General features: G+C 46.1%; 2 protein-coding genes across 5 annotated transcripts in view; both read right to left on the bottom strand.

Annotated features, from left to right (window-relative positions):
• Window positions 1-608: 608 nt before the first annotated feature.
• Window positions 609-22,531, bottom strand: ZNF212 (zinc finger protein 212). Of its 3 annotated transcripts, none has more exons than XM_058532405.1 (5): window positions 15,741-22,531; window positions 5,568-5,812; window positions 5,169-5,255; window positions 3,667-3,756; window positions 609-2,888 (listed from the first exon to the last, which is right to left on the bottom strand). In XM_058532405.1, exons 1-5 carry the CDS (start codon window positions 15,938-15,940, stop codon window positions 2,026-2,028), a joined length of 1,485 nt encoding a protein of 494 aa, XP_058388388.1. In that variant the 5' UTR covers window positions 15,941-22,531; the 3' UTR covers window positions 609-2,025. The 3 variants fall into 3 exon arrangements, with proteins under 3 accessions (XP_058388388.1, XP_058388369.1, XP_058388379.1); XM_058532386.1 differs by having other exon boundaries at window positions 610-2,888; window positions 5,169-5,295; window positions 5,428-5,812; XM_058532396.1 differs by having other exon boundaries at window positions 611-2,885; window positions 5,169-5,295; window positions 5,428-5,812.
• ZNF282 (zinc finger protein 282) overlaps window positions 22,523-25,425 on the bottom strand; it is a 23,612-nt gene continuing 20,709 nt past the window's right edge. For both annotated transcript variants that reach the window (XM_058532359.1, XM_058532352.1), the window contains exon 8: window positions 22,523-24,241. In XM_058532359.1, coding sequence (XP_058388342.1) covers window positions 23,445-24,241 — 797 coding nt within the window. In that variant the 3' untranslated portion in view covers window positions 22,523-23,444. The remainder of the gene's footprint in view (window positions 24,242-25,425) is intronic.

The following is a 25,425-nucleotide window of genomic DNA, read 5'->3' as shown; positions in this document are numbered from 1 at the left end:
GATCGTACCCCCACAACGGGTCATGTGAGGATTAAGTTTGTTTTTCTGTAAAGAACGTAACACAGTGCCTTGCAGCGGTGTTTACAATGCAGGAGCTTGTGGGGAGGAGGAGACTGTGGCAGGGGTTTAGGAAAGCAGCAGCAGAGGGTTTCCTGCATATAGTGAAGTTGAGCACCTTGCATGGCGTCCGCTTGACAACTTCCCTCCATGTTCACTTTCTGTAACAAGACAATCCCACCCCTTACATCAACCTGAGTTTATTTTTATCTATTTCTTTATTTAATTTCTTCCTTTTTATCCCCATATCCCACTTACTCCTCCCATGGGCAACTATAATGCCTTTATTGTGTATCTTTTGGTTTCTATGTGTTCCTACAAAATGTTTTGTTTTGTGTACATGCATTTTTAATTTACATAAATGGTATTGTGTTATAGATCTCATTCAATTTCTTACATTTCCCACTCAGCTTTGTATGTTCAAGACTGACCCACGTGGCCACATGTATATCTCAGCCAATATTCCTAACTGCTACCCAGTTCTTCCTGGTGCATCCACCATATTTTACCGGCCCCCTCTACCTCCCACTTTCCAACAACCCACACCCAGACTGTCTGCAGCCCTTGACCACCGCAAATTGGGTCCCATGAATAATCCCACACATGCCCTCTCATCATCTGTCCTAGGCTTAAGTAAGAGTGCAGGTCAGGCTGTGCCATCAGGCCTCTGTCACTGCTCCAGACCAGGCACCTTCTCCATGTTGGCCCCAGCAGGGTATTCGTCACAAAATGGAGAAAAACCGACAGGAGCACTTTTTTTTTTGGCTAGTAGCAAGTTTTATTCCAGGCAACTGCAAATCAGCAAAGGGGACACTCACATAGGACTCAGAAGCCCACTTCCATCTTCCCAAACAAGAGTGGGGTAGGTATTCAACACTGAGAGACAAGCGTCTGTGTGCTTTTTCTCCATCATCTCCGGAATAGTCAGTCCCAGAACTAATTTGGCAAGTGTGTAATCTGAACAACCTCGAGAAACAACTGGTGCAATAGGAACAAACTCAAACAACCACTGGCATAAGCTGAACAACCTTAAGTAACAAAGTCGTCTTCTACCCTGGAGGCTGCAGAACCACAGCCATGACAGGGATGCAAGAGGAAGAGAGGGCGGTGGTGAGAAACCTGAACTCCCAGAAGCAGCACCATCCTCTTAGCTTCTTTACAGGACCCCCCATACTCAGCAAAGCCTTTGGGGTCTATCCTACTCTTCTCTTCCTCTCGGTCCTTCTGATTCAGTTAGCTCCATCTGAGCAGGCCAAGGACCCCACAAGAAGGAACCCAGCACTATGCCCCTGATCTCTGGCCTAACTAAGTGTGGGTGGGCTAAAAGAGCCCCATAAATGATTCCCTCCTAGAGGGTAGGCCCAGTCCCCATGTTAGGAACAACTTCTACAACTCTGGAAATTTAAAAAACAAGTGTCGGACTGTATTTTTTAAAGTCAGTTAAAAATCTAATTCCAAAAAAGATTCTTCAGAGCAGGATAAGCAATTCATTTAAATTATTTCTTCTACTTGTTATTAACAAAGAGAGTACAAAAGAAGAGAAACAGAGGGTTATGCTTCCCAGAACTCTTCCACACACCTGCTCATTCCTTTGGCCCAACTCAACCCCATGGGAAGACCTAAATGCTGGCTCAGGCCCTGGAACCAGCCACCAGTCCCTGTGGGGTCAGAGAGCCAACCCCAGCCCATGAGTACCAGCATGGATGGGAAAACCAGAGACGTGAAGGTGCCAAAGAGACAGCAAACTCAGCAGCAGGGTCAAGACGGCAGGGAGACGCTTGGCCCCAGACTCCTCTTCCACACGGTTTTCAAGACAGCTTTTGGGGTTGTCCCGGTGCTCGGTCAAGGGAAGGCAAATCAAAGTGACCCCTCTCAGGAAGAAGTCAGTCCCTGACTCTGCACAGTGTCTCTCTGGGGGGACCAATGCCAGGCCCCTCCGCCCCCCCGACGGGCGAGGGGCTGGCACCCTTAAAGCAGGCCATTGGGCCTTCCAGGCTCCGGGGCCAGCCCGCCCCGCTCCCGCTGGTGGATCTTCTGGTGCTGCAGGAGGTGCTGCTTCTGGACAAAGCTCTTCTCGCACTCGGTGCAGCTGTAGGGCCTCTCGCCTGTGTGGATGCGCTGGTGCCGCACCAGATCAGACGGGTGGCTGAAGCTCTTGCCACAGTAACCACAGATGAGGGAACTCCGGCTTTTCCTCCAAGGGATGTGGCCAGGCAGGGCAACCAGGCTGTTGGGCGAGAATCTCTCCTGGACACGATGGCCAGCACTGGGTGCCTCCTGCAAGTGGCAGCGCTGGTGGGTCACCAGGCTCACCCTGCAACTGAAGCTCCTCATGCACACGGCACACTGATGCAGCTTTGCCTTCCTGGACTGTGGCTTAAGCTGTGGCCTGGGCCTAAGGCTCTCCTCTGGCTCTGAGGCTGCATAAGACTCCCACTCCGAGTGCGTCCGCAGATGTGTTGCTAGGTGCTGCTTACAGCGGAAGCCAATCTCGCACTCAGAACATTCATAGGGGCCAGAAGTGTCCCTTTTCAGCTTCAGGCCCTGCCCACATTCCTGACCCAGCTGCACCTGCCCATTAGATTTCTGCTTTGGGGGGCAGCCCAGAGTTGTGCCACTGCTAGGGTCTCTACTGTCCCCAGTGGGCTCCTCTAAATTAGTGTTCCTGAGACCTGATTCCAAGAGGACATAACTGCCCTGACCATCCCAGAGCTCAGTCTGCTCTGGGCTCAGGAAAGCCTGCTCTTCAGCAATGCCCGAGAACTCTCCAGGAAGATCCGCAGAGCCTTCCTGTGTGTACTGTATCTCCTGCTTGATCATAACCCCTTCTGCTGGCAAGGGAAAGAAAACCAACAAAAAGATCACACTCCAGCACCACCAGTTTCTTCGGAGCTAAATAAACATCTGTGAATTTCAGAATGGCTCAAATCAAAGCACTCCGAGATCAAAGGAATTTGGACAATTAGGAGGGGGATGAGACTGACAGGACCTGAAAAACTAAACCTATACTCAGGTAGAAACATGTTGGTTGGAAATCTGAATATATTAATCTTATAGAACAATATTATAAATGATAGTTCTCCAAGCTTGTCCACATTTTGTATTCAATCCCTGTGAAAAATGGCAAAACATACTGTGACACTATACTAATTTAAGAGAGTATTCAAATAATAAATGTGAATGATTTAAAAAAAAAAAACTAAACCTATAGCTTAAAAATTCATGTATTGAGTTCTGTTCTTCCTGCCAGTTCTCCTCAAATCACCTGGCTTACAAATGCTTCTCCTGCCTCTCCCCAGTCAGCTTCACTCCTGAAGATCTGATGAACCCTATTCTTAATCTCCAGCAGGTTTGGACTATAGCTATTATGTACTCTACCCCATAGGGCATGAAGGAGTATGATATGGTCATGAGTCTGAAGGACTCCACATAGTGGCAAGCAGTTAGACACACATAAAATAGGTGAACTACCAATAACCATAAAGAAGTCTGGGATAAGTAAACGCCAGATGAGGTTGCTGATAGTCAGTGTTCGGCAGTTTAGCAGTGAGCAAGATTACTATATGCTGCAGGGGGCGGGGAGGGGTGGAATATTCTGGAGCCACTCACCTGGGTGGACACCACCTGGGCCTTCCTCCTCCAAGTTACCCAGCATCTCTGTCCCCAACTCTGCATCTCCTTCTGGCTGGCCAAGGACCTCTGGGTTGGAAACAGCACAGTATGAGCCCAGGAGAGAGCTCACTGCACACTGGCCAGTTGCCCATGAACAGGGTGACCAATGTCAGGGAGTTGATATGAAAACTTCAAATGATTCAAAGGCTACTTGTCACTTTCCCCTAGCAGTCTGGGACAATTAGAAAATTATGGCCAATTCAAATGATCTAGTCAGCAAGCTGCTGCCTTCAATGTCCCTTCATAAGTCACTTGTGGCTCAGGCGGTCAGGTTCCAGAGCCCACTATCCTTCTCCTCAACACCACCTCTTCCTCACATGTACATGGTTTCAAGTGTCGCTTCCTTGCACGGTATCCAATTTCATCTGTGCTAAAGCACTACAATAAGGTGCACCGTTAGCCCCGCTGTGGCAGAAAAGGAAATAGCCACTAGCAGAACACATGACCCAAGTGAGGTCACACAGTCACCGCTCTGACCCATTTGCTACTTCCCTCCCCCCTCCACTCTGCTGCAGCACACTGGTCTTCCTGACACAATCCCATGATCCTATGTTTTAACAGATTTTGTCTACCAAAAAAAATGCATTTATTATGTAATAGGTAATATTTTACATAAACATTACATATAAATATTTTACATATAAAAATAGCTAAGGGGCCGGCGTGGTGGCGCAAGCAGTTAAGTGCACAAGCTCCGCTGCGACAGCCCGGGGTTCGCCGGTTCGGATCCCGGCGCGCACAGATGCACTGCTTGGCAAGTCATGCTGTGGCGGCGTCCCATACAAAGTGGAGGAAGATGCGCACGGATGTTAGCCCAGGGCCAGTCTTCCTCAGCAAATAAAGAGGAGGATTGGCAGATGTTAGCACAGGGCTGATCTCCTCACCAAAAATTTAAAAAAAGTAAAAATAAAAAATAAAAATAAAAATAGCTAATATTTTACAAATATATTTTACATATAAAGCTAATATTTTACATCTTTATATGTAAAATATTAGCTGTGAAGCAGCACTTCTAATCAACACAAAATAAACACTGAGACAACGACTGGCTGTAATTCCAGCCAAATGCCAAGGAAAATTTTTTGGTTAGCCTGTGCTGCCTGCCTCATCCCAGGTAACAAAGGATTTCTTGTCAAATAGTCTTAAGTATGAAAAACAGCACGAGGAACCCCAGCCATATTACACCACAATGCATGTGATGGCATCCTATCTATTAGTCAGTATTATCAAGAACTAACTATGTGACCACAGAGAAGAAATACCAAATGCACAACATGGAAACCTCTCCAAAAGTTTCCAAAAGAAACTCCCGTTTCTCAGCCCAGCACAGGCCGACAGAGGATCCAAGGCCAAACAGAATCTCAGGTGCAGTCCGGCTCACAGCTCCTGGCAGGAACTGTAGGACGTCTGACAGAATTCTAGGGGAAACTGCTACTTACTCAGAGAGACCAGAGTCTCATAGTTGCTCTTCATCACATTCCTGTAAAGCTCCTTCTGCCAGTCCTCCAGATTCTCCCACTCCTGCTCTGAAAAAGAGACTCCATCATTTTCAAGTGACCTGGATGCCTGAAATCACAAATGTCACACAATGAGTGCCTCCAATCACAGCCATGAAGGAAAAGCCAGCAACTTAAAATCTTAGATAACAAAAGGCTGGGCTCCCTGTCTCATCTAACTCTTAATCCTCAAGGGGACTACCTTGGGGGCCTCCCCCTTGCTGCCCGGGGGCAGCCGCAGGACCCAGAAGTTCCTGTTTCTCAGCAGGTTCTCCATGTTCTCCAGCCGCCTCTGCAGCAGCCCGTACTCCTGCAGCAGGGTCCCCAGGATGGCCCACTTGCCCTCCAGCTGGTTCCCGAACTCCACGGCCATTTTCTCGCAGTCAGACAGCTTCTTCTCTGCTGTCCCCGTCCGTCCCTCCAGGCTCTGGAGCTGGGCAGCCTGGGACTCCATCTTCGTCTCCACGGCCTGAATAGCAGCCACCACTGTCCAGAGTGAGATCTCCGTGGTCTGCAAACAGGAGCTTTTCTCTGTTGCTTGTGGGGACAGTGTGGAAGAAGTCAAAGGTGTGGAGTGGTGCTTCCTCCTGTGCTGAAGAATCAGACATGGGGTCAGTCAGTCAGTGTCATTTCCAAACATCCAGTAAAGAAAACAATGCCCATGTGCGCGCAGGAGCACGTAGAGTACCTAGTTTCTACTTTTTTTTTAAAGCATGTTCTTTTGTTTCCTGATACTGCAAATTATACACGCACATTGTATTCAGAAAATACCGAAAAGCAGAAAAAAAAGTTATGTAAAATACCACCATCTAGAAATAAGCTGTTAGAATTTTGGTGTATTTCCTATAAGTTTTTTTCACCTTTTAACTTATTTCTTCTTCAACAAAATTGAAATCATATTGTACATAACGTTTTGTTACCTGCGTTTCACACTTAACATATTCTATAAGACTTTCCCATGTCGGTATTCATTTTCCAAACCTATTTCTTTCTAGTTGATATTTTGGACTATTTGTAATGTTTTGCTATGATAAATGATTTAATTTACACCCACTCTTGACTCCACATTCCTGCCAGACTTTATAGTTGATCATGTCACCCTCGCTGAAAACCTTTCAACGGCTTCCTACAACAAAGACAAGATTCCTTAGCAGGACCTACAAGACTTACCCATTCATCTCTGCACCCTAGCAGCTAGTACAGTGAATAAAATTTATTAAATCCTTAATAAGCATTTACTGAAATGATATGACTAAATCTACCGATATTTTCCTTATACTTCTCATTTTTATGGTCTGTCCCCAACAGTAGGAAGATTACTGTGGATGATGCTCAAAATTACTAAACCCAACCCTTGGGCAGTCTGCTCGAAGCTGCCCTCTTACCCTCATTGTCCCACTGCTTGTTCATGTCAGTCCTAAACCCCTCAAAGCTTCGTATTCTTTTATGTGGCACACACTTTATTCAAGGCCGTTTCTCTAACCACAATGAGGACACTGAGACCAAGACACTGAGAGGAAATGTCTCTGGAAGAACTGCTGGGCCGGGCTTGTGGTCTGGAGAAACAGGACAAAAGGAAACCGACCGGCACAGAACTGAACACTTAAGCTTAGCCATGACCTACTCTGGTTAACGAACCCACTCAGTTCATTATCAAACATATGGGTCAAAAGCTTAAATATCCCCCCTAAAAAAGATTTAAAGAAAAGTTTAATGTAAAAGATAAATACAAATGAAATAAAACAAAACATTAGATTATTAGATAAATTTATTTCATCACATGTTCTGCTTTTAACTTTAAGTCTCTAGCTTTTTGGAGTCTCCTCTTTCCTTTCTGTGGCCCAGCATTTTGTTGCTTGCTAACACTTTTTCCAAACAGGAAGGTGGGTCAGGGTCTGAGCAGAGGAATAACATCCTCCTCCACATAGTAAAAGGCTGAAAAGAGGAGTTAAAACCCAGTTTCTACTTCTCTTCTGTTTTGAATTATCTATCATGATGGAAACAATTCAAATGTCCATCACCTGGTAAACGGACAAACCAAGTGCCATCCTTCCATATATTACGGGCTGAATTATGTCTCCCCCCAAAAATAGGTTGAAGTTCTAACTCACAGTACCTCAGAATGTGATCTTATCTGAAGATAGTCTTTACAGAGCTAATCAAGTTAAAATGAGGTCATGAGGGTGGGCCTAATCCAATATGATTTGGGGTTCTATTAAAATAGGGGAAATTTGGACACAGAAACAGACACACAAAGAGGAAGGACCATGTGAAGACACACATAGTGAGAAGCCAACCACCATGTGAAGATGGAGGCAGAGGTTGGCGTTATGCTGCCACAAGCCAAAAAAATGCCTGGGGCCACCAGAAGCTATGAGAGAGGACTGGAACAGATTCTCCCCCATGGCCTTCATAAGGAACCAACCATGTGGACACCTTGATCTCAGACTTCTAGCCTCCAGAACTGAGACAATACATTTCTGTCTGTAAGCTACCCAGTTTGTGGTACTTTGTTACAGCTGCCCTAGAAAACTAATATACCATATAATAGAATACTACTCAGCAAGAAAAAGGAACAAACTATTAACACATGTAACAACATGGATGAATCTCAAAAGCATTATGCTAAATGAAAAGCCAGACCACAAAACGCTACACACTGTATTCCATTTACACATCATTCAGGAAAAGGCAAAACCATAAGGACAGAAAACAGACCTGTGATTGCCAGGTGCTGGGGGTGGGGAGGAGACTGATTACAAAAGGGCACTTTCTGAGATCTTGGTAAAATGATGGCTACACATTTGTCAAAACTCACTGAACTGTATGCCTAAAGAGTGAATTTTAGGGCCAGCCCCGTGGCTTAGCGGTTAAGCGCGTGCGCTCCACTACCGGTGGCCCGGGTTCGGATCCCGGGCGCGCACCGACGCACCACTTCTCCGGCCATGTTGAGGCCGCATCCCACATACAGCAACTAGAGGGATGTATAACTATGACATACAACTATCTACTGGGGCTTTCGGGAGGGGGGGGGGGGAGGAGGAGGATTGGCAATAGATGTTAGCTCAGAGCCGGTCTTCCTCAGAAAAAGAGGAGGATTAGCATGGATGTTACCTCAGGGCTGATCTTCCTCACAAAAAAAAAAAGAGTAAATTTTACTGTACGTAAACTGTATCTCAGTAAACAGGACTTAGAACGTCAAGGCAGGAAAAAATGTTAGCTGTCATAAAAATCACTAGAACAAACAGAGAGAGATATTTATAAACAGGATATGATACAGAAAGAAAAAATAACCCAAAAATAAAACTGCAGACTATAACTGTGAAAGTGGAAATGCAAGTGGTCAATAAGCAAATGAAAAGACAACCACGTTAGCAGTCAGGAATGCAAACACAACCAAGTGAAACCACTTTTCACCCACCAGATTCAGAAATATGAAAATGAGGGACAAGGAACAATAATCAGAGCTGACTATGATGAGGTAAAAGTGGCACTTTCATAACACTCCTGGAAGGAATGAAAAATACTACACACTTTTAGGGAAGAAAATCTCAAAAAAGTCATTAAAAATCCTCTCACCTAGTAATCCCACTTATGGGAACCTATCTTACAAAACTAAATGGCATTATTGTTCAAAGACATACATATGAAGATGATTACTGGTAACATTCTTTGGAATAGCCAAAACCTGGAAACAATCTAGATGTCTATTAATAAGGGAATGGCTAAATAAATTATGGCACAACCAAAGATGATGTCATACAACTGTTAAAAAGAATGAGTTAGAGCTATATGTACTGTTTGGAAGAGTGTTCATCATACAGTAGTAGTTTAAAAATCTAACTTTTAGGAAAATATATTTATTATGATACCGTTTTCCTAAAGAAGAGAAAATATATGTGTATATGTTTGTTTTAGCACACAGAAAGGTTTGGAAAGATATTCACCAAAGTATATTGTTAACATGAGCTATATTCAGGGGGATGAGAGGGAGGGATTTTAATCTTTGATTATAAACTATTGCTTGTTTGATTTTTTCAATAAACATGTATTCTTTCCTAATTTTTTTTCTTAAATTCCATATTTAAGCGTATTCCTAAAAGCAGTGAGAAATACAAAAAGGATACTTATATTGACCAGATTTCTGGATTTTCTGGGACAGTCCTGCTTGAATAGTGTATCATATTGTCAGATCATGTATCATATAGTGGGACTGCAGCTATGGTCTGAAACCCATGACCATTAAGTACAAGACACAATCCCTGTTGTTAAGGAACATACAATCTGCTTGTGTGAAACACAAAACAATTAAACAACATTCTAAAGTGATACTTGATTAAGTTGGACTAGATGATATTTAAGGTCACTTCCAACTCTGAGATAAGACGACTTTCTGAAGAGAAGATGACTTTTTAATATTGAATAGTTTATTCAAAAGGTATAAAGTAGTGACAACAAATCTCTACGTAACCACCACTCAGTTAAAAAAATAAATTAAAAAATATATAGGGCCAGCCCTGGTAGCCTAGTGATTAAGTTCAGTGCGCTCTGGTTCAGTGGCCCAGGTCAGTTCCTGGGCGCAGACCTTCACCACTCGTCAGTGGCCATGCTGTGGCAGCAACCCACATACGAAACAGAGGAAGACTGGCAACAGATGTTAGCTCAGGGTGAATCTTCCTCAAGCAAAAAGAGGAAGATTGGTGACAGATGTTAGCTCAGCGCAAATCTTCCTCAGCAAAAAAAAAAATATATATATATGTGTATCACATATGTATATACACACATATACACATACACATATGTGTATCACTTTTGCAGTCCTTTGTGCAACTCTCTGAAGTAACTACTATCCTGAATTTGGTTTTTTACTATTAATTGCCTTTTTTTATGTTTTACACCATATGTTTGTTTCCAAAACAATATGTTCTTTAGTTTTGCATGTTTTAGGATTTTATATAAGTGGAATCATTCTTCTACAACTCCTAGGAATAGCTTGTAATTGCAGGTGGCTGTAATTAATTCATTTTCACTGCTGTATAATATTCTATCATGTGACTATACCACAATTTATTTTTCCATTCCACTATCAATGTGTCCCCATCTTTGTCATTATAAACAGTGCTATGATGAACAGGATTGTACATGCCTCCTAGTAGACATGGGCAAGTTTCCCTAGGGTATAGTCCTAGGAAGGGAATTGTTGGCTCATAGGGTATACACACATCCTAAACTTAAGCAGATAATGCCAAATGTTTTCTAAAGTGATTGTACCAATTTCACTCCTTTCAGAAGTATATATGTATTCTGGCTGTTCCACGATTTCACCAACATTTGTTACTGTCAGACTAAAATTTTTATCCCTCTAGTAGACCTGAAATATACCTCATCATGGTTTTCATCTGCCTTTTCCTTGATTACTGACAAAGGATAAGCATCTTTTTTATGTTTATTGGCCATTCAGATTTCCCCTTCAGTGAACTACCTGCTGAAGTCTTTTATCCATTTATCTTTTGGGTTATCTGACTTTTCCTTATGGTCTCATAAGATTTCTCTGTAAATGCTAGATACTAATCTTTATCAGTTACATGTGTTACAAATATCTTATTTGTGCCTCCTTTTTTTTACTCTCTTTATTACCATTTGATAAAAAGTTCTTAACGTTAATGGAGTTGAGTTTTATCAGTGTTAATTCTTTTATGGTTTGAACTTTCATGTCAGGTGTAAAAAAAATATCTGTATCTCACAATACTGCCTTCTAAATACTTTAGTTTGACTTTCACATTTAAGTATTTACCTCAACTAGAATTGATATTTGTGTATGGTGCAAGGCTCAATTTTGATATGGGAAATCAACAGATCTAACTATCATGAAAAATCCATCATTTACCCACTGGTCTATAATGCTATCTCTGTCATAAATCAAGTTTTCATAACATTTCAATCTGTTTCTGGCACCTCTCTTCTGTTCCACTTTCTATTTTCTATTGCTTTACCAATATGACTGTTTTAATGACCACAGCTTTTTAATAATTATTGATATCTGGTAAGGCAAGTCCCACCTCCTTGTTTTACAGGAGTATCTTGACTATTTTTGGCCTGTTGATATTCTACAAACTTGAAAGTTTTCACAAAAATATCTTGAGAGATTCTGTCTGGAGCTGCATCTAATCCACAGATAAATTTGAGAAGTGACATCTTTAGGATAAAATGTTTCAATCCATACACATAGTAAACACTCCTTTTTAAGGTATTTTTAATATACTTTGATATTTAAACATATTCCCTAGGTACCTGTTCCAATCATCAATTGCTATATAATAAATAATCCCAAAATTTAGTGGCTTAAGACAACTATTTTGTTCATGAATCTGCAATTAAAGAAGGGTTTGGCAGGGACCGTTTGTCTCTGCTCCACTCTGTGTTAAGTGGAGCAAATCATAGGCAGGCAGGCGCTGAAATCACCCGAGGAACCCCAAGACACATGTAGAGGGCACATGGAGATTTCTGTCTGACAGTCCTACCTAAGGTCCCACTTTACAGTCAGTATCAACCACCAGACATGCATGAACACCCTTTCATTTCTAATAGGGATTTTTTTAACTTTCTTTTTTCTTCATTAATATCACTATACATTGAAATTATATATTGATAGATATATGGATAAAAGAATTAATCATATCCTCTATATCTGTACTGTCCAATATACAAAACATGGTTGTTTAAAATTAAATTGTAAATTCAGTTCCTCAGTCACACTAGGTACATTTCAAGTGCTCAATAGCCACATGTGACTTGTGGCTACTATACTGAACAGTACAGAGAGAATATTTGCATCATCTCAGAAAGTTCTATTGGATGCACTACAACCTTACTAATTTTTTTCTGCTTGATAAAATACTAAGATTGTATTAAAATCTTCAACTATGATAGTGAATTTTCCTTGCAGTTCTATCAATTTTTGTTTTATATATGTTGAGGCTATATAATTAGGTGCATATAACAAATGTCACATCAAGCTGGTAAATTGAGTCTTTTACCATTTTAAAAGTAGTAGTAGCCCTCTACCTCTAGCAATATTAATATAGTTAAGCCAATTTTCTTTTGATTAGAATTAACCTGGTAAATATTTTCATATCCTTTTAGATTCAACCATTTTTATAGCTTTATCTTTTACTTGTATCTCTTATAAACCATATAGTTGGATTTTTCCCCCATCCTGACAATCTTTGCCTTTTAACTAGAACATTTAGTCCCTTTACATTTATTGTAACTGTTGATCTATTTTTATTTACTTTTACGTTTTTTTGTGCTATTTATCCCATCTTTCATCTTCTTTCTTGCCTTCTTTTAGATTTTTTTCTTATCTTATTATTCCCTCTTTTAATTTCTAAGTTATACAGCCAATTTCTAGTCTTTTAGCGACTATCCTACAAATTACAGGAAGCATACTTACAAAGACCTTTAAACATTAGAATTCTGATCATCTCTTCCTTTTACAATGCTGCCGTGTATTTTAATTCTGCCTTTGTTTTTAACCGCATAAGAGATTATTACTATTTTAGTCAACATTTGTTTAGATTTACCCACTTGCATGGATCATCGTACTTGCTTACATTTTCAGACTTTCCATTTGGGGTAATTTCCTTTTTTTTCCTCCTGAGGAAGATTTGCCCTGAGCTAACATCTGTGCCAATCTTCTTCTATTTTGTATGTGAGTTGCCCCCACAGCATGGCTCACGAGTGGTGTAGGTCTGCACCCAGGATCCGAACCTGCGAACCTGGGCCACTAAAGCAGAGCACACCAAACTTTAACCACTATGCTACAGGGCTGGCCCTGGGGATAATTTTCCTTTTACCTGCAGTATATCCTTCAGAATTTCCTTTAATGAGAGTGTATTAGTAGCAAACTGTCAGTTTTAATTTGTCTGAAAGTATCTTTATTTTACCCTTGTTTTGAAAGATACTTTTGCTGAGTATAAAAATCTGGGATCACAGTTATTTTCTTTCAGCCTATTGATGATATCATTCTATGGTTGTCTGGCTTCCATTGTTGCTCTTGAGAAGCTGGACCCCATTAGTTAAAGTTCATTTGAAGGCAGTCAGTCTTTTTTCTTTGGCTGCTTTTCAGAATTCTCTCTGCCTTGTATCCTGTACTTTCACTATTATGTGTCTAGGTAGAGATTTCTTTTTATTTATCCCGATTAGGATCTACTGGGTTTCTATGTATTAGCATTTGCATCAGTTCTACCATATCCTCAGCCATTAGCTATTCATCCAATATGGCCTCCAGTGCAAACTGTGTGTATGTTTTCCTTCTGGAATTCTAATATGCTTTTCTTCTGGAATTTCAGTGTCTGAAATCATTGAAGGCCTAGTTTTATTGCCCATTATTTTTACTGGCTTCTCCTTGTAGCTTTTCATTGCTGGTTTGGTAATTTTTTATTGTGAATTCCTTTTTTTTGGACTTTTATCTATAAGAATTATTTGAAGTCTGAGTTAAATGTAGACTCCCACAGAAAAGATGTGTGTTCTTCTGTGATAGCTGGAGGCTATACTTTAAACTAAATTCTTGGCTTGAAGTTTCTTGGACCATCCAGGTCACATGAATTCAGGCAATAAACCCAATTGAGGGTCACCATGAATTCCCAAGGGGCACCTTGGACCCATCTCTCAGCACCAAGATTTGACATAATTTTCTTTGCAATCACCTGGGGGTAAGTGCTTACTTTCACCTCACACTGAATGCTGTCCTTTGAAGTCTCAGCTTTATGGGGCAGAGGTAGGAGACTTCTTGGACTCCCCACCTTAGGCCCTGAGTTTTGCCTTCTATTTTCTAGGCCCCTTGAGGTCATAAACACCACAGATGAATGCTCAGCAAATGCCCTCAAAGTTGGCTTCAGAACTCTGCTTACCTCTTAAGAGTTCCCTCCTTCACTTAGTTTTTGGGCTCCAGTATTCTTTACTGACATACATTTCAAATATGTTTGTGTTTTTTTCACCAGCATTTTTAGTTGTTTTCATCAGGCCATACTGTCATCTGAGAGGTACAGAATCCTCATCTGAAGAGAGAATGCCTGAGAACAGAAATATGCTCAAAGACAATTTAAATACATTCTACAATGACATAAGTTGCTTACAGCGTTTGGGATATGGGATTGTTTACAGTTTGGGATTTGGGAGGATCTTTAAGATTGCCTTTTAACAAGCTCTGTTGATGACATGTAAGTAACTATGCACTGACCAGTCAGGAAGAAGTACTCTGGAAGTCAGTAACTTGCCCTCCTGCTCCACTTTAGTACTAACTTGGTCTTGAGGAAAAGCCAAGTCTTTGACTGAATCACCTTAGCTTAAAGGAGTCAGATCAGGTAAATACTGTGAACATTTGTGTGTTGTTTTCACAATTCAACTGTAACTTCCCTGAAAGCAAACACTGTCTCTCTTTCAATCCTTTCCCTCTTAATTCTTACCCACTTCCTACAAGAATCAAATATATAGGGCATCCTCCTCATGGTAAAGTTTTCATCACAGGATCTCCTTAGCCCCCAATTCTCACCAAGATCTCACATTATTCTGAACATGTTTCTAGACCAAGAAATGTTGCACTAAAAACCAATTAAATTCCATCTGCCCCTTCCAGAGCAAAACCTCTTATATTATCAAACTAACCACTACTTTGGAATAATGTCAGAGCTGGCAGAAACCTTAGAGATCATCTAGCAACTAGTCCAACACTCTCAATTTACAGCTAAGGAAACGGAGCCCCAGAGTGAACACAGCTGCCTAAAATCACTAACCTGGACAGCTGAGAGCTGAGTTATGGCTGAAATACAGTTCACTGAGCCCATCCCTAGGATTTTCCTCACCCCAAGCTCCGTGTCTTGACATTCTCTGAATGCGGATGTTTGGGGGAGGGGCAGGGGGATGAGGAGAGGGAGAGCGATTAGACAACTTCACAAACAAAACCCAGTAACTACACCGTGAAGTAACACCTGTCCCTAAGGAGAAGAAGCCAGCCTGACTTCAGCCTGTGGCTGCGACCCCAAGACAGAAGTCTGTAGCAGGACAGCGTAACAGAAGGAACGATCGAAACATATTAGGCCATGAACGAGCTGGCGCGGAGAGGCAACAACTCCTGGGGTGCCGGAGCACCGGGCGAGCTCCCTGGCAGTGATGGGGACCTAGGGCTTCCAACCCGCGCCCCCTCTCCGGCCTGGAAACGGGCTCGCTTTTGGCACGACGGAGAAAACGCGTGGTGACGGTCACAAATCCAAGAACATGAAACAAGCCTCAGAGAAGTTTCTCGGCGAAGGCGCGTGGCGCTGGGACTCCGGCCCGACGCGGCGGGAACCGGAGAGGGGGCGGCAGAGCCCTGGGGTCGCGCGGGAGGTCGGTGTTCACCCGCGCCAGCCGCAGCCCGGGGACGCCAGCCCCGCCGGGTCCAGACTCGAAGCCCCGCCCCGGCCAGGGGCTCCGCCATCCCGACACGACCCGAGTCCGTGCCAGCAGGACTCTTACCCGAGCAGGCGCCGACTCCGCCATGGCTGCCAGCCGCCCCTCAACACCCAGGCCCCGCCTGATACCCCTCGGGCTGCGCGCGGTCCGCTACGCACCCCCGACCCCTCCTGGAAGCCGCCCGCGGCGCCGTATTGATACACGGTGCATTGTGGGAGTGCGACCCTCCGGGGCCAAGACGGGCTCCAGCCCCTCGTCCTCATCGAGCGGGATTCCCACTGCGCCCCCGTGCGGCAGGAGGGTGAACAGCACGAGGCGCCACGGGCCTGAGTGCGGGAGACCCTCCAAGTCCAGCGCAGGTTCAGAATTTGAGGCAAGCCCACCGGCCTTTGTGTGTCTTCTACATGCCCAACACTCTACTAGGTGCTTTGAGGGATTCAAGAATGTATAAAACTCAGACTTCGCTGAGGGAAGAACATGTAACCTAGTTGAGGAAAAGAGGTATGGTCCCAGATGGCAAGTGGTTTTATTCCAAAATTTCACCTGTTACTTCACTTTTTAGAAACTAGAGACATACTTCCCATATCAAAGTGTGGGATCAGGTGCCCAGGCCAACCCACTGGAGCCTATTAATTATGGTAATCACATTCCTTGGAAAATCCAAGATAGCCCTGATTTCAAATATTTAATCCAGCCAGCATGCTACTTGTTAGAGCGTTCAAAGTTTGATTTGGAAGGCATGGCTGCATTACTATTTCATCACACAATACACAGCACTCCTGCAGCCATACATGCCTACTTTGTGCCACATTGTCTATAGACAGGCAATGGACTTCCACTTCGAATGATAGGCAAGAAGCGCTGCCCCTGAGAACTAAACTCGTAAGATCAACAGAAAGTTCACATGACTGGTTCCTTCTTAGCATGCAGGGCTCAGTTCAGACTTTACCTCCTCAGAGAGACATTCCCTGTCCACGTTGTCTATAGCCCAACACCTCCTTCAGCCCAACGCTCAATCTAGTTGCCCTCCTTGAAATTTCTCATAGCATTTATCACTATCTGAAACAATCCTATTTTTCATTAGTTTACATGTTAATTACGTCTCTTTCACTAAAATGTCCCTCCACTGTATCCTCCATTTCTTGCACAGAGAAGTGCTCATAAGTATTTTTGAATGATTGAATGGTGAATCAGGGAGTAAGGATAGGAAACGTCAACTCCAAGAGAAGATATGATGTCCAGGGCAACCAGATCGACAGGGGATTGATTGAATCACTAATTCATCTAAAGAAAGAATGGGCCCAGCTGAGGGAACTAGTCAGCCACGGAGATACTGTCCAGGGTCTGACCTACTGTCTCAGGCCAACAAAAACTTACTGTCAGATACAGAAAAAAAATGTATCACGGTTGTGGAGACAGACATACCAGACCACAGGATACTGAGGTCATTAAGCAGTTCAGCTATAGAACTCACGCCCTCTATTCTGTTTCTATGCTCACCAAGCAACCTTCTGATGATGCAGGTTCCTGTGTGGCTACTGGGAGACAACATGCGAGTCAGGCTGATGCAAATGTCCGGTCGACTCATGGACATTATTAAACTGATTCTCTGGCTTATCCATGAATCTCCTGAGAGTCAGCATGACTGAGCATCCCTGACTCTGAGCCTGGAACTCTGGAAAAATATTTAGATCCAACTTCCAACCCGCAAGGGAGGCAGCACCAGGCACTGGTCTGCAGCCTCACGGGGTTGTGGAGATGGTGTAGCACAGTGATTCAGAAAGTGGGGCTGAGGAGTGAGACCATCTGGGGCCCTAGCCCAGTGCTGCCACTTACAGGATGTGGACCTTGGGCAAGTCATTAACTTCTCAACACCTCCGTTTCCTCATTATTAGTGGGAAATAGTAGTAGCACTTATCTCATAGAGTTGCTGTGCGGGTTAAATGAGTTACTTCAAGTCAAGTGCTTAGAACAGTGTCCATCACAGGTTAAGAGCTCAAGAAGCACTCCCATCGCTATTCTTCTTTGCGTCCCGGCTCCTTCACTTACTAAGTGAGGTGGCTTGTGCTCACTCTGCCTCAGTGTCTTCCCACGGAGAACATGAACACCACACCCTAAGGTGGTTGATGGAATTTAAAGAAATAACATGTAAGTAAAGTGCTTATGTAGCTGAACGCCGGGCATATAGCAAGCACTCAGGAACAGGCAGTTTCTCGTTTCTGGTTTGTTTTTGCTTTGGCAAGGTCCAAGCCTTGCACTGCAATGAATTCACCAAGATAAATGTCACCTTGTTGTGTCTCCTAGAAGCCACCCAGTTGTCCTTTCCCAATGACACTCAGATCTTGACACATGCCTTTAAATAAAGTTTTAAATGAGGTTTATAAATATTCTCACTGGTGGTAGTAGAGATTAGAGGAATCAAGAAAATATACTTAGTCCCTGTATCCTGTCATCTCTATAGCCGTAGAACATGAATGTAACACGCAGAGCTGAAAGTGACCTTAGACATTCACCCACACCCTCATTTTTCGTGACAGAAGAAAGTATTCTTTGAATCACAAGTAATATAAAGTTAAAAATAATGCTTTAAAAATACCTATCTTCTCCTTTAAATTTTCTATCATGTGTATGATTTACAGCATACATTTTAACATATATATGTACACATATGTATGCCCAAATGTTTTTTCACTCAAGAAAGTTTATAGACCACAGCTCTATTCCACTCAGTTGAGATTCTTTTTATTCTGTTCCCCTTGCTAGCCTGCAAGTCTCTAGATGGCAGGGAGCATGTCTTTTGTGCTCCTTCTCTCGCATAAATAACCCCCGGGGAGCATGCCCCCACTAGGCTTCCAGGTCAGTGAGAATCCTGGAATAAATACGCCTTGGATCTAGCTGCCCCCCTGCTGTATATATGTGCGTAGTGGACATCGGTTAACTTTGTCAGCCTTGCACTTCTCCCTTCCTCTGGGCATAAATGCACCTCCTTTCCTTTGGGGACGGCTCCTCCCTGGGCTCTGGCCACGTAATTTGAATGGGTGCTGCCATCGTTCTGTGACAATTCCAGTCCTGTCACAGTGACTGAAGGGCGGGCATCTGACTCCAGCCAGCCCAATCATAGCACCCTAGCCTCCTGTTCACAGTAATTGAGCCAGGGGTGGACATATGACCTAAGCTGGACCAATCAGAGCTTTTCTCTGGGATCTTTCCAACTGGAGCTGAGGGAACAAGTTAATTTCCTCTCTGGGGAAGCTACAAATAAATACAAGTCAGGAGCAGTCCTGTCTCCCTTTTTCTTTCGGAGTAACTTGATTTGAAAGAATGGTCCCAACACATGGAAAGGAGCAGAGATGAGAGACAACTTTTATCTCTGTCCAGGATTGGTTATTCAACAGTTCCTTTGAGTCTGTGAATGATTCTAAGTTCCTTCCAGAAACTTCCCTTTTCTTGGTTGGGCTGTCAGCTTCAGGTAGGGTAAGTGGATGAGTGGGTGACAAGATTTTTTATGGCACATCTTTTTATACATTTTGAATTTTGAATGTATTAATGTAAAAATCTATTCAAAACTTCATTAATTGTTTGATTAAAAACTGGTACAGAATTCCTCTTAGGGAGAGAACGGTGTTTTGTTTAGCAAGAGTTTTACTGGCCATTTTAATTATGGAAAAATAGGGCCCAGGGCAAGACTTTAAAGGCAGAAGGTGAGCAAAGATAGAACTAAATTGCTCTCCAAAGTAAATTAGGGTTTGGGGATTTCCCTGGGCATCCTGGGAGAGAGGGAGTGAGGGACTTCAGAAAGGGAGAGAGGAGCTACTCTTTGGAGAGGCAGGGAAAATACAAGATTGAGAAGGGGAGAGGCGAATTCCAAGAAATTCCTGATGGTGAGAATGGTTCAAGATCTTTTAAGAACAGAGACGGGGAATATTTTAGGTCTAATTTTGGATCGTTTCCTGCGCTAGGCTGAGATGAGACCCTCTCTGCAACCTCTGAAGGATAAGTCTACTACACATAAGCATCTTATCTGGGGAAGGCAAACAAAGGAAAGGTACAGAGCCCCACTGTCCGGCTTAACGCCGAGGAGAGAGACCAGCAGTGTGAAGGCAGATACACGTGAACCTGAGAATCCAGAAAGCATGAGTTACCAAAGAAAACAAACCTCTCCTCGCCCCCAAATCCTTGAGATGTGGGGCACAGGCTACTGGCTTTGACACTACATGTAGGATGAGGACTCAAGCCACTTTATGGTTAAAGGATATTGACCCCATAGGGATGGAAGGCATGGGAACAGCCAGGTCACAAACATTGGCTTACACTTCTAAGCCTGGATATAGGATCTCCCTTGAATCTTGAATGGAAGACAAACCAAAGGCAGTCTTCTTTTAGAACACAAGATAGTGAACCTACAGAGATGATTATGCTGACGGATGATATGGGTTTAAAATACGTCTCAAGAGGTTTGAACAGAGGGTCTCAACCTTTAGGACACAGTGCCAGCACCACATTAGAAGATTTTTATGGAAGGGGACCTACGGGAACCTCGCACAGTGGGGTAAGATTCTGACACACACCCAGGACCCCACTTCCTGAAAATGACTGCTTTAGAAATATCCTTCCTCACTGGCTCCCTAAGGAGTTAGTGGCAGATGGAACAACAGCCATGGCCTTCCCCAAACTGTCCCCGTGAGGGCCCTGGCCTGACAGGATGCTCTGTTACGTGCTCTTCTAACAATAACAATCAGATGGACCAATACTGTACAAGTTGGCACAGGCTGCTTCATCTTGGGCATGGTGTGAAGTTTCCTTTTCCCCCTTACTCTCTGGCAACACCCACAGTCCAGGAACTGGGTCTCAGAGCCAGTTATGGTACCCAAATCCTTGATCGTAAGATAACTTTACCCGTGGCTTTTCATTTTCAGTGGTGTCTAGCTTCAACTTGCCTTCTCAAGACTTCAGTTTTCATCCTCTCTGACCTTATTTTAGAGCTATGCACTCTGCTTCTACGGAGTTCTAAGGGGGCTCTCTGGGGGGCCTGTGGCACAGCGGATCCCAAGTTAATTGGCAGCCTGTCTATGGAACAGATTTGGCATTCAAGGCCCTCCATGGCCTGGCCGTGACTCACCTTGCAACTACCTCACCTACAACTTCTTCACACCTCTGGCTCTGGCCAGGCCAGTCTCCTGCCTTAGAATCCCAACTCCCGCCTCCCTGCCACATCGCATCCTCAGCCCACACTGCTTCCTCCCTTCCTTTCCCCTGCCCCAAGCAACTCATCCTTCAGGCCCTCACTTCCCCAGTTCTGGAAAAACATATAAGAAGCTCTTAACAGCAGATGCTTCTCAACAGGGAGTCAGGTAGGAAAGAGTTTTACTCTTCGTTGTCTTTTTTTTACCATTTGAATTTTTACTGCATGCATTTTTAATTAAAATAATTTTAATTAACACATTATCAGAAGGAAAATAAAAATCTACCCCAAAAGACCCCTGTCCTGCTCCAGTAAGTGGACTGCAGGGTCCACACTGAGGATCCTTGCTGCCTGGGAGAGGTCCGCACTGAGTGTCACCACCTCTGACCAGCTCCAGGGGTGCAGCTCACTCTAGGACCCTCCTAGGGCTGTGCTGAGGCTCGTGATGCAGCTGATGGGCACCTCATGTGGTGTCTCCACCACAGGAGGACGCAGGAAACCAGACACTGGTCTCGGCTCTCCCACTCTCTCAGTCACTAAAGCTCTTTGGGAATCAGCTCCTTGAGGGTAAAACAAAGGGATGGACTCAAGCTGTGTGCTCAAATATTTCAAACTCAAGTCTCAATAGTGATTTCTCCCTTCTTCGTACTCTCAACAGCCAAAAAAATTTTGTGGGTCTTATTTTCCATGATTTAGATTATGAAACTATCGATTTTCTGCATGTGCTTTTGAAAAGCAGAATACTGCCCCCTCCCAACCAAAACACTGGACTAGAGCGTCCCCTTCTGCTCTAACAAAACTCCATTGAACTCGTCTGTGTTTAATTTCTCATCTCAATTCAATTTCTTAAGATTTGCCTCCTTCAAAAAGCAGAATGAAGAAAAAAAGAAATTCCAGTTAGTTGGATTCCAGTTCCCATATGAAGCCACGCTGGAAAACCCTCTGGCCTTGTGAACATGCAGTCTGCAATCTGGACACCTTTTATTTCATTTCAAGAATTCCCTTTGCATGGCAAAAAGGGGTCTGAGGAAAGCAGAGCGGTGCAGAGGAGGGGAAGGGCAGAAGCAGAGCGCTCACAAACTTGGTGCCGGGTGCTGGCTGCCCACTGTGCTCCCTGGCTGGGAGAGAAGCAGGGTTGATGGGAGGAGCAGGAAAAGTCATTTTGACACAAACAAGGGTCCTGGGGCATGCCACCCCACCCCAGTGCCAGGCCATGCAAGATGCAGAAATGGAGACTATGGCCCCTCAGGACCACGGAGCAGATGCACCAACACAAAAGGGAGTCCTCTGGGCGCCTCCTGAGGCGCCTGCAGGGTCTGGAGCACGGCGGGCTCTGTGTCCATGTCCGTGAGCACGGTCAGTTAACAGATAGCACCGGTTGGGAGGCTCAAGGCAGGAGAGAGACTGAGGGCTCTCAGACTCTAGCACCCACTTGCCTGGCCCTCCTGGGAAGAGGCTCACTTCCTCGGTGGCTGCTCCTGCAGCACGAGCCTCTCCCTCACCCCTCTGCCCTGGGGAAACTGGAAAAAATCATCAGGCTGAGGTCTGACCCAGAGCACCAGCTGCCTCTGGAGGGCCAGGTCACTACTGTGCAGTGCAAAGATGCTGCTGCACCAGATTGAGGGACTGGAAGGGGGGGGGGACAGGCTGGGGGCGGGGGGGGGGGGGGGGGGGGGGCGCTACAGCCCAGGAGTGCCCACATAGGAAGAGTCTTTCAGAAGCACAACCTGGGGCATTTTGTAGCCAATCTGCTCCCCATTCCCCGTAACCCCATGAGTTGGCCCCCTGTTGCTTCTGATTATTTTTGGTGGACCAGGCGACAGAGAGAGGAGAAAGACCAGAAGAGGCCAGGCCAGAGAGGCTCTCAAACCACGGAGGTAGGCAGTGTGTGTGGTGGAGACACTGCGCTGGGGTCAGGAGCCTGGCCCAGTCCCGCCACTCTCTGTGTGACCTTGGGTAAACCTTCTCAGCTGCGTCTCCCTTTCCTCGGTTACCTACCGACCTCAGAGGGATAGGCTAAGGGTGCAATAGATAACGGATAGAAAACACGTTTAAAAAAGTATAAAGCGCTGTTCAAACGCGAGGCAGTGTCGTCATCAGAGATATCATCCCTTAGCACATCCCTCTTCTCACCTCACCTTCCGCTTCCGTCGTCAGCCTCTTAACTTTGGGACCTTACTTCCTTATCTCAGAAGGGCGCCGAGACTCCCTGGGTGCTTCCCCTGATCACAATCTGTCACCCCAAAGGCCAAACGGGCACACTAGGTGTCTGAGGGGGGTGCCCGAGGCCCCTCGCCTCGTCGCTGTTCCTCTGGCTTCCCCCACAGGGAAGCCGCTCAGACGGCCCCTTGGTCCACCCTATGAGATGAGCTGGGCTGTCCATTTAGGCCGGACAGGTCTGGGGGACCCCTGCCCAACCCTCGGGGGACCCTGTCTGGAGTGCAATTCCTGTTCCCGATTTCCAGCAGGTGGCGGGCAGAGGGAGGGGGGAGAACCACGGGCAGGATGGTGGATGCTCAGGACGTCCCCAGGCCCACCCCCACCCCTGCTCCTGCCGCCGGGCCCTCCCCTCCCCCAGCCCAGCCCTAGTCTCGCTCGGGCGGCGCCTGGGGGGGCCGCGGGGCGCCGAGGCCCGGGCCAGCGCTGTGCACGCGCAGGTGGTCCTTGAGAGACTCCTTGTAGCGGAAGCTCTTGCCGCACTCGCCGCACGTGTAGGGCCGCTCGCCCGTGTGGATGCGCTGGTGCTTGAGCAGGTTCTGCTTGCGGATGAAGCTCTTCCCGCAGAGCGCGCACTGGAAGGGCCGCTCGCCCGTGTGCAGCCGCTGGTGGTTCTGCAGGTGCTCCTTGCGGCTGTAGGTCTTCTCGCACTCGGAGCACTTGTAGGGCCGCTCGCCGCGGTGCGTCATCTGGTGGCGGATGAGGCCCGAGTGGCAGTTGAAGCTCTTCTCGCACTCGGCGCACTCGTACGGCCGCTCCTTGGTGTGGCTGCGGTGGTGGATGATGAGGCTCTTGCGCACGCCGAAGCTCTTGCCGCACTCGGGGCACGCGTAGGGCTTGCTGCGCGCGCCGTGCAGCAGGAGGCTCCGCCGCAGGCCGCCCGGGCAACAGCTGCCGCAGCCCCCGCCGCCGCCCGCGCCCCCGCCCCCCGGGCCGCCCCCAGCGCCCCCGCCCGCGCCCCCGCCGCCCTCCCCTCCCGGCGGCGCCCCGCCCGCGCCGCGCTCCCGGGCCAGCGCCGGGAAGCCGTCGTCCAGCAGCGCACCCGCGCCGCGGCTCGGGGGACCGCCCGGGTTGTCGGCCGCCGGGAGCGGGGGCAGGCTCTGCGGAGCAGGCTGGGGCTGCGGCGGGGCCGGGGGCGGGTTCTTCACCATCAGCAGGCTCTCACCTGGGGAGGAGGAGACACGAAGAAGTGACATGCTGACAGTTAATTTCAGAGGAAGTTAGTTAATTTCCTCTGTGGCTTCGTGCGAGTCACAGGCTATCTGGGCCTCAGTTTCTCTAAAAAATGAGGGGATTGGACAAGGCAGGCGGTCATGTCCTGTGTGGCTCTGGGGCTCCCTGACACTCTGACCTGCCCAAAGCCCCCGGCTGGAGAGCATGCAGTTAGGATAGGCAACCCCTCCAGAATGCTGGGGGCGGGCGGGGGTCGGGGGGGCCGGTGCTATGCGGAAGGCAGAATTCCCTGGAAATAAGACTTAACTGTTTTCTGATGTTTAAGGCTAATTTATCTAAGGAGAATCTCTTGACTGGAGGGAAAGAATTTGCAAGAACTTATCCAAGGAAAAAACCTGTCTGGAGGCCTAGAGGAATGGAATGCAGGGAGCTGGGACCATAACCACCCTTCCACTTGCACTCGGGTTCCCATAAACAAGTGGCCTTCAGACTGTACAGCAGCACCGTCAGCTGGGTTGGTGTGAGTCCCACCCTGGCGCCTGACCCCATCTGGACCCTGACCTCACGAGACTGGGGCTCTCCGTACCCCTGTGTGGAAGTGACTGCCCATCCAGCCTCCCCAGGAAGCAATGTTCTCGCTCCTGCAATGATGCTGTTTCATTGCACCCTCGAGTCTCCGGACGGAGTCCACAGTTCTCCACTACCTTGGAGGTCAGCGGGGCACAAAGTCCAGGCTCTGAGCATCACAGCAGTGATCTTAGGCCCAGGACTCGACTTCTGACTGAGGAACTATTCCGTTTCCTGACTATATTTAGGAGTCTTCTCGTTCCTTCACCTTCCATCACCTCCCCAATCCCCCATTCATAGTCCTTTCTCCCTGGAGGAGCCTGTCCCCTGTTTCGGGGCAGCTGTAGAACAGTGAAGAAAGTGACACTTGTGCTCTGTCCTCCACCTCTTGTCGGACCTGTCTGCTCCTAGAGGCCACTTCTCAGGCCACATATGCCACGCTTCCACCCAGCCCCCATGCCCGTGGGTGGCTGACTGAGGCCTATCCTCCTTACATGACATCCCTAAACAGACTGAGCCCAGCCGGCCCCACTCCATCCCCACAGAACTGACCTGGCAGAGAACCAGCTCCATAGGACAGTGGCCAGGGAGAGGCCAAAGTAACTCCCT

This window comes from Diceros bicornis, chromosome 3 (assembly GCF_020826845.1).
Source record: "Diceros bicornis minor isolate mBicDic1 chromosome 3, mDicBic1.mat.cur, whole genome shotgun sequence".
NCBI classification, from domain to species: Eukaryota; Metazoa; Chordata; class Mammalia; order Perissodactyla; family Rhinocerotidae; genus Diceros; species Diceros bicornis.
This window is presented reverse-complemented; position numbering and strand designations above follow the sequence as displayed.

Bases quoted from the DNA above. Each gene is read 5' to 3' on its own strand.
- ZNF212 (XM_058532386.1), bottom strand. From the start codon at position 15,940: ATGAGGACGAGGGGCTGGAGCCCGTCTTGGCCCCGGAGGGTCGCACTC. The intron at 5,296-5,427 runs GTAGTCCCCTTG...TTGTGATTTCAG, and splicing joins GCAAGGGGGAGGCCCCCAAG to GCATCCAGGTCACTTGAAAA. The intron at 3,757-5,168 runs GTAAGTAGCAGT...TTTCCAACCCAG, and splicing joins TGAGACTCTGGTCTCTCTGA to AGGTCCTTGGCCAGCCAGAA.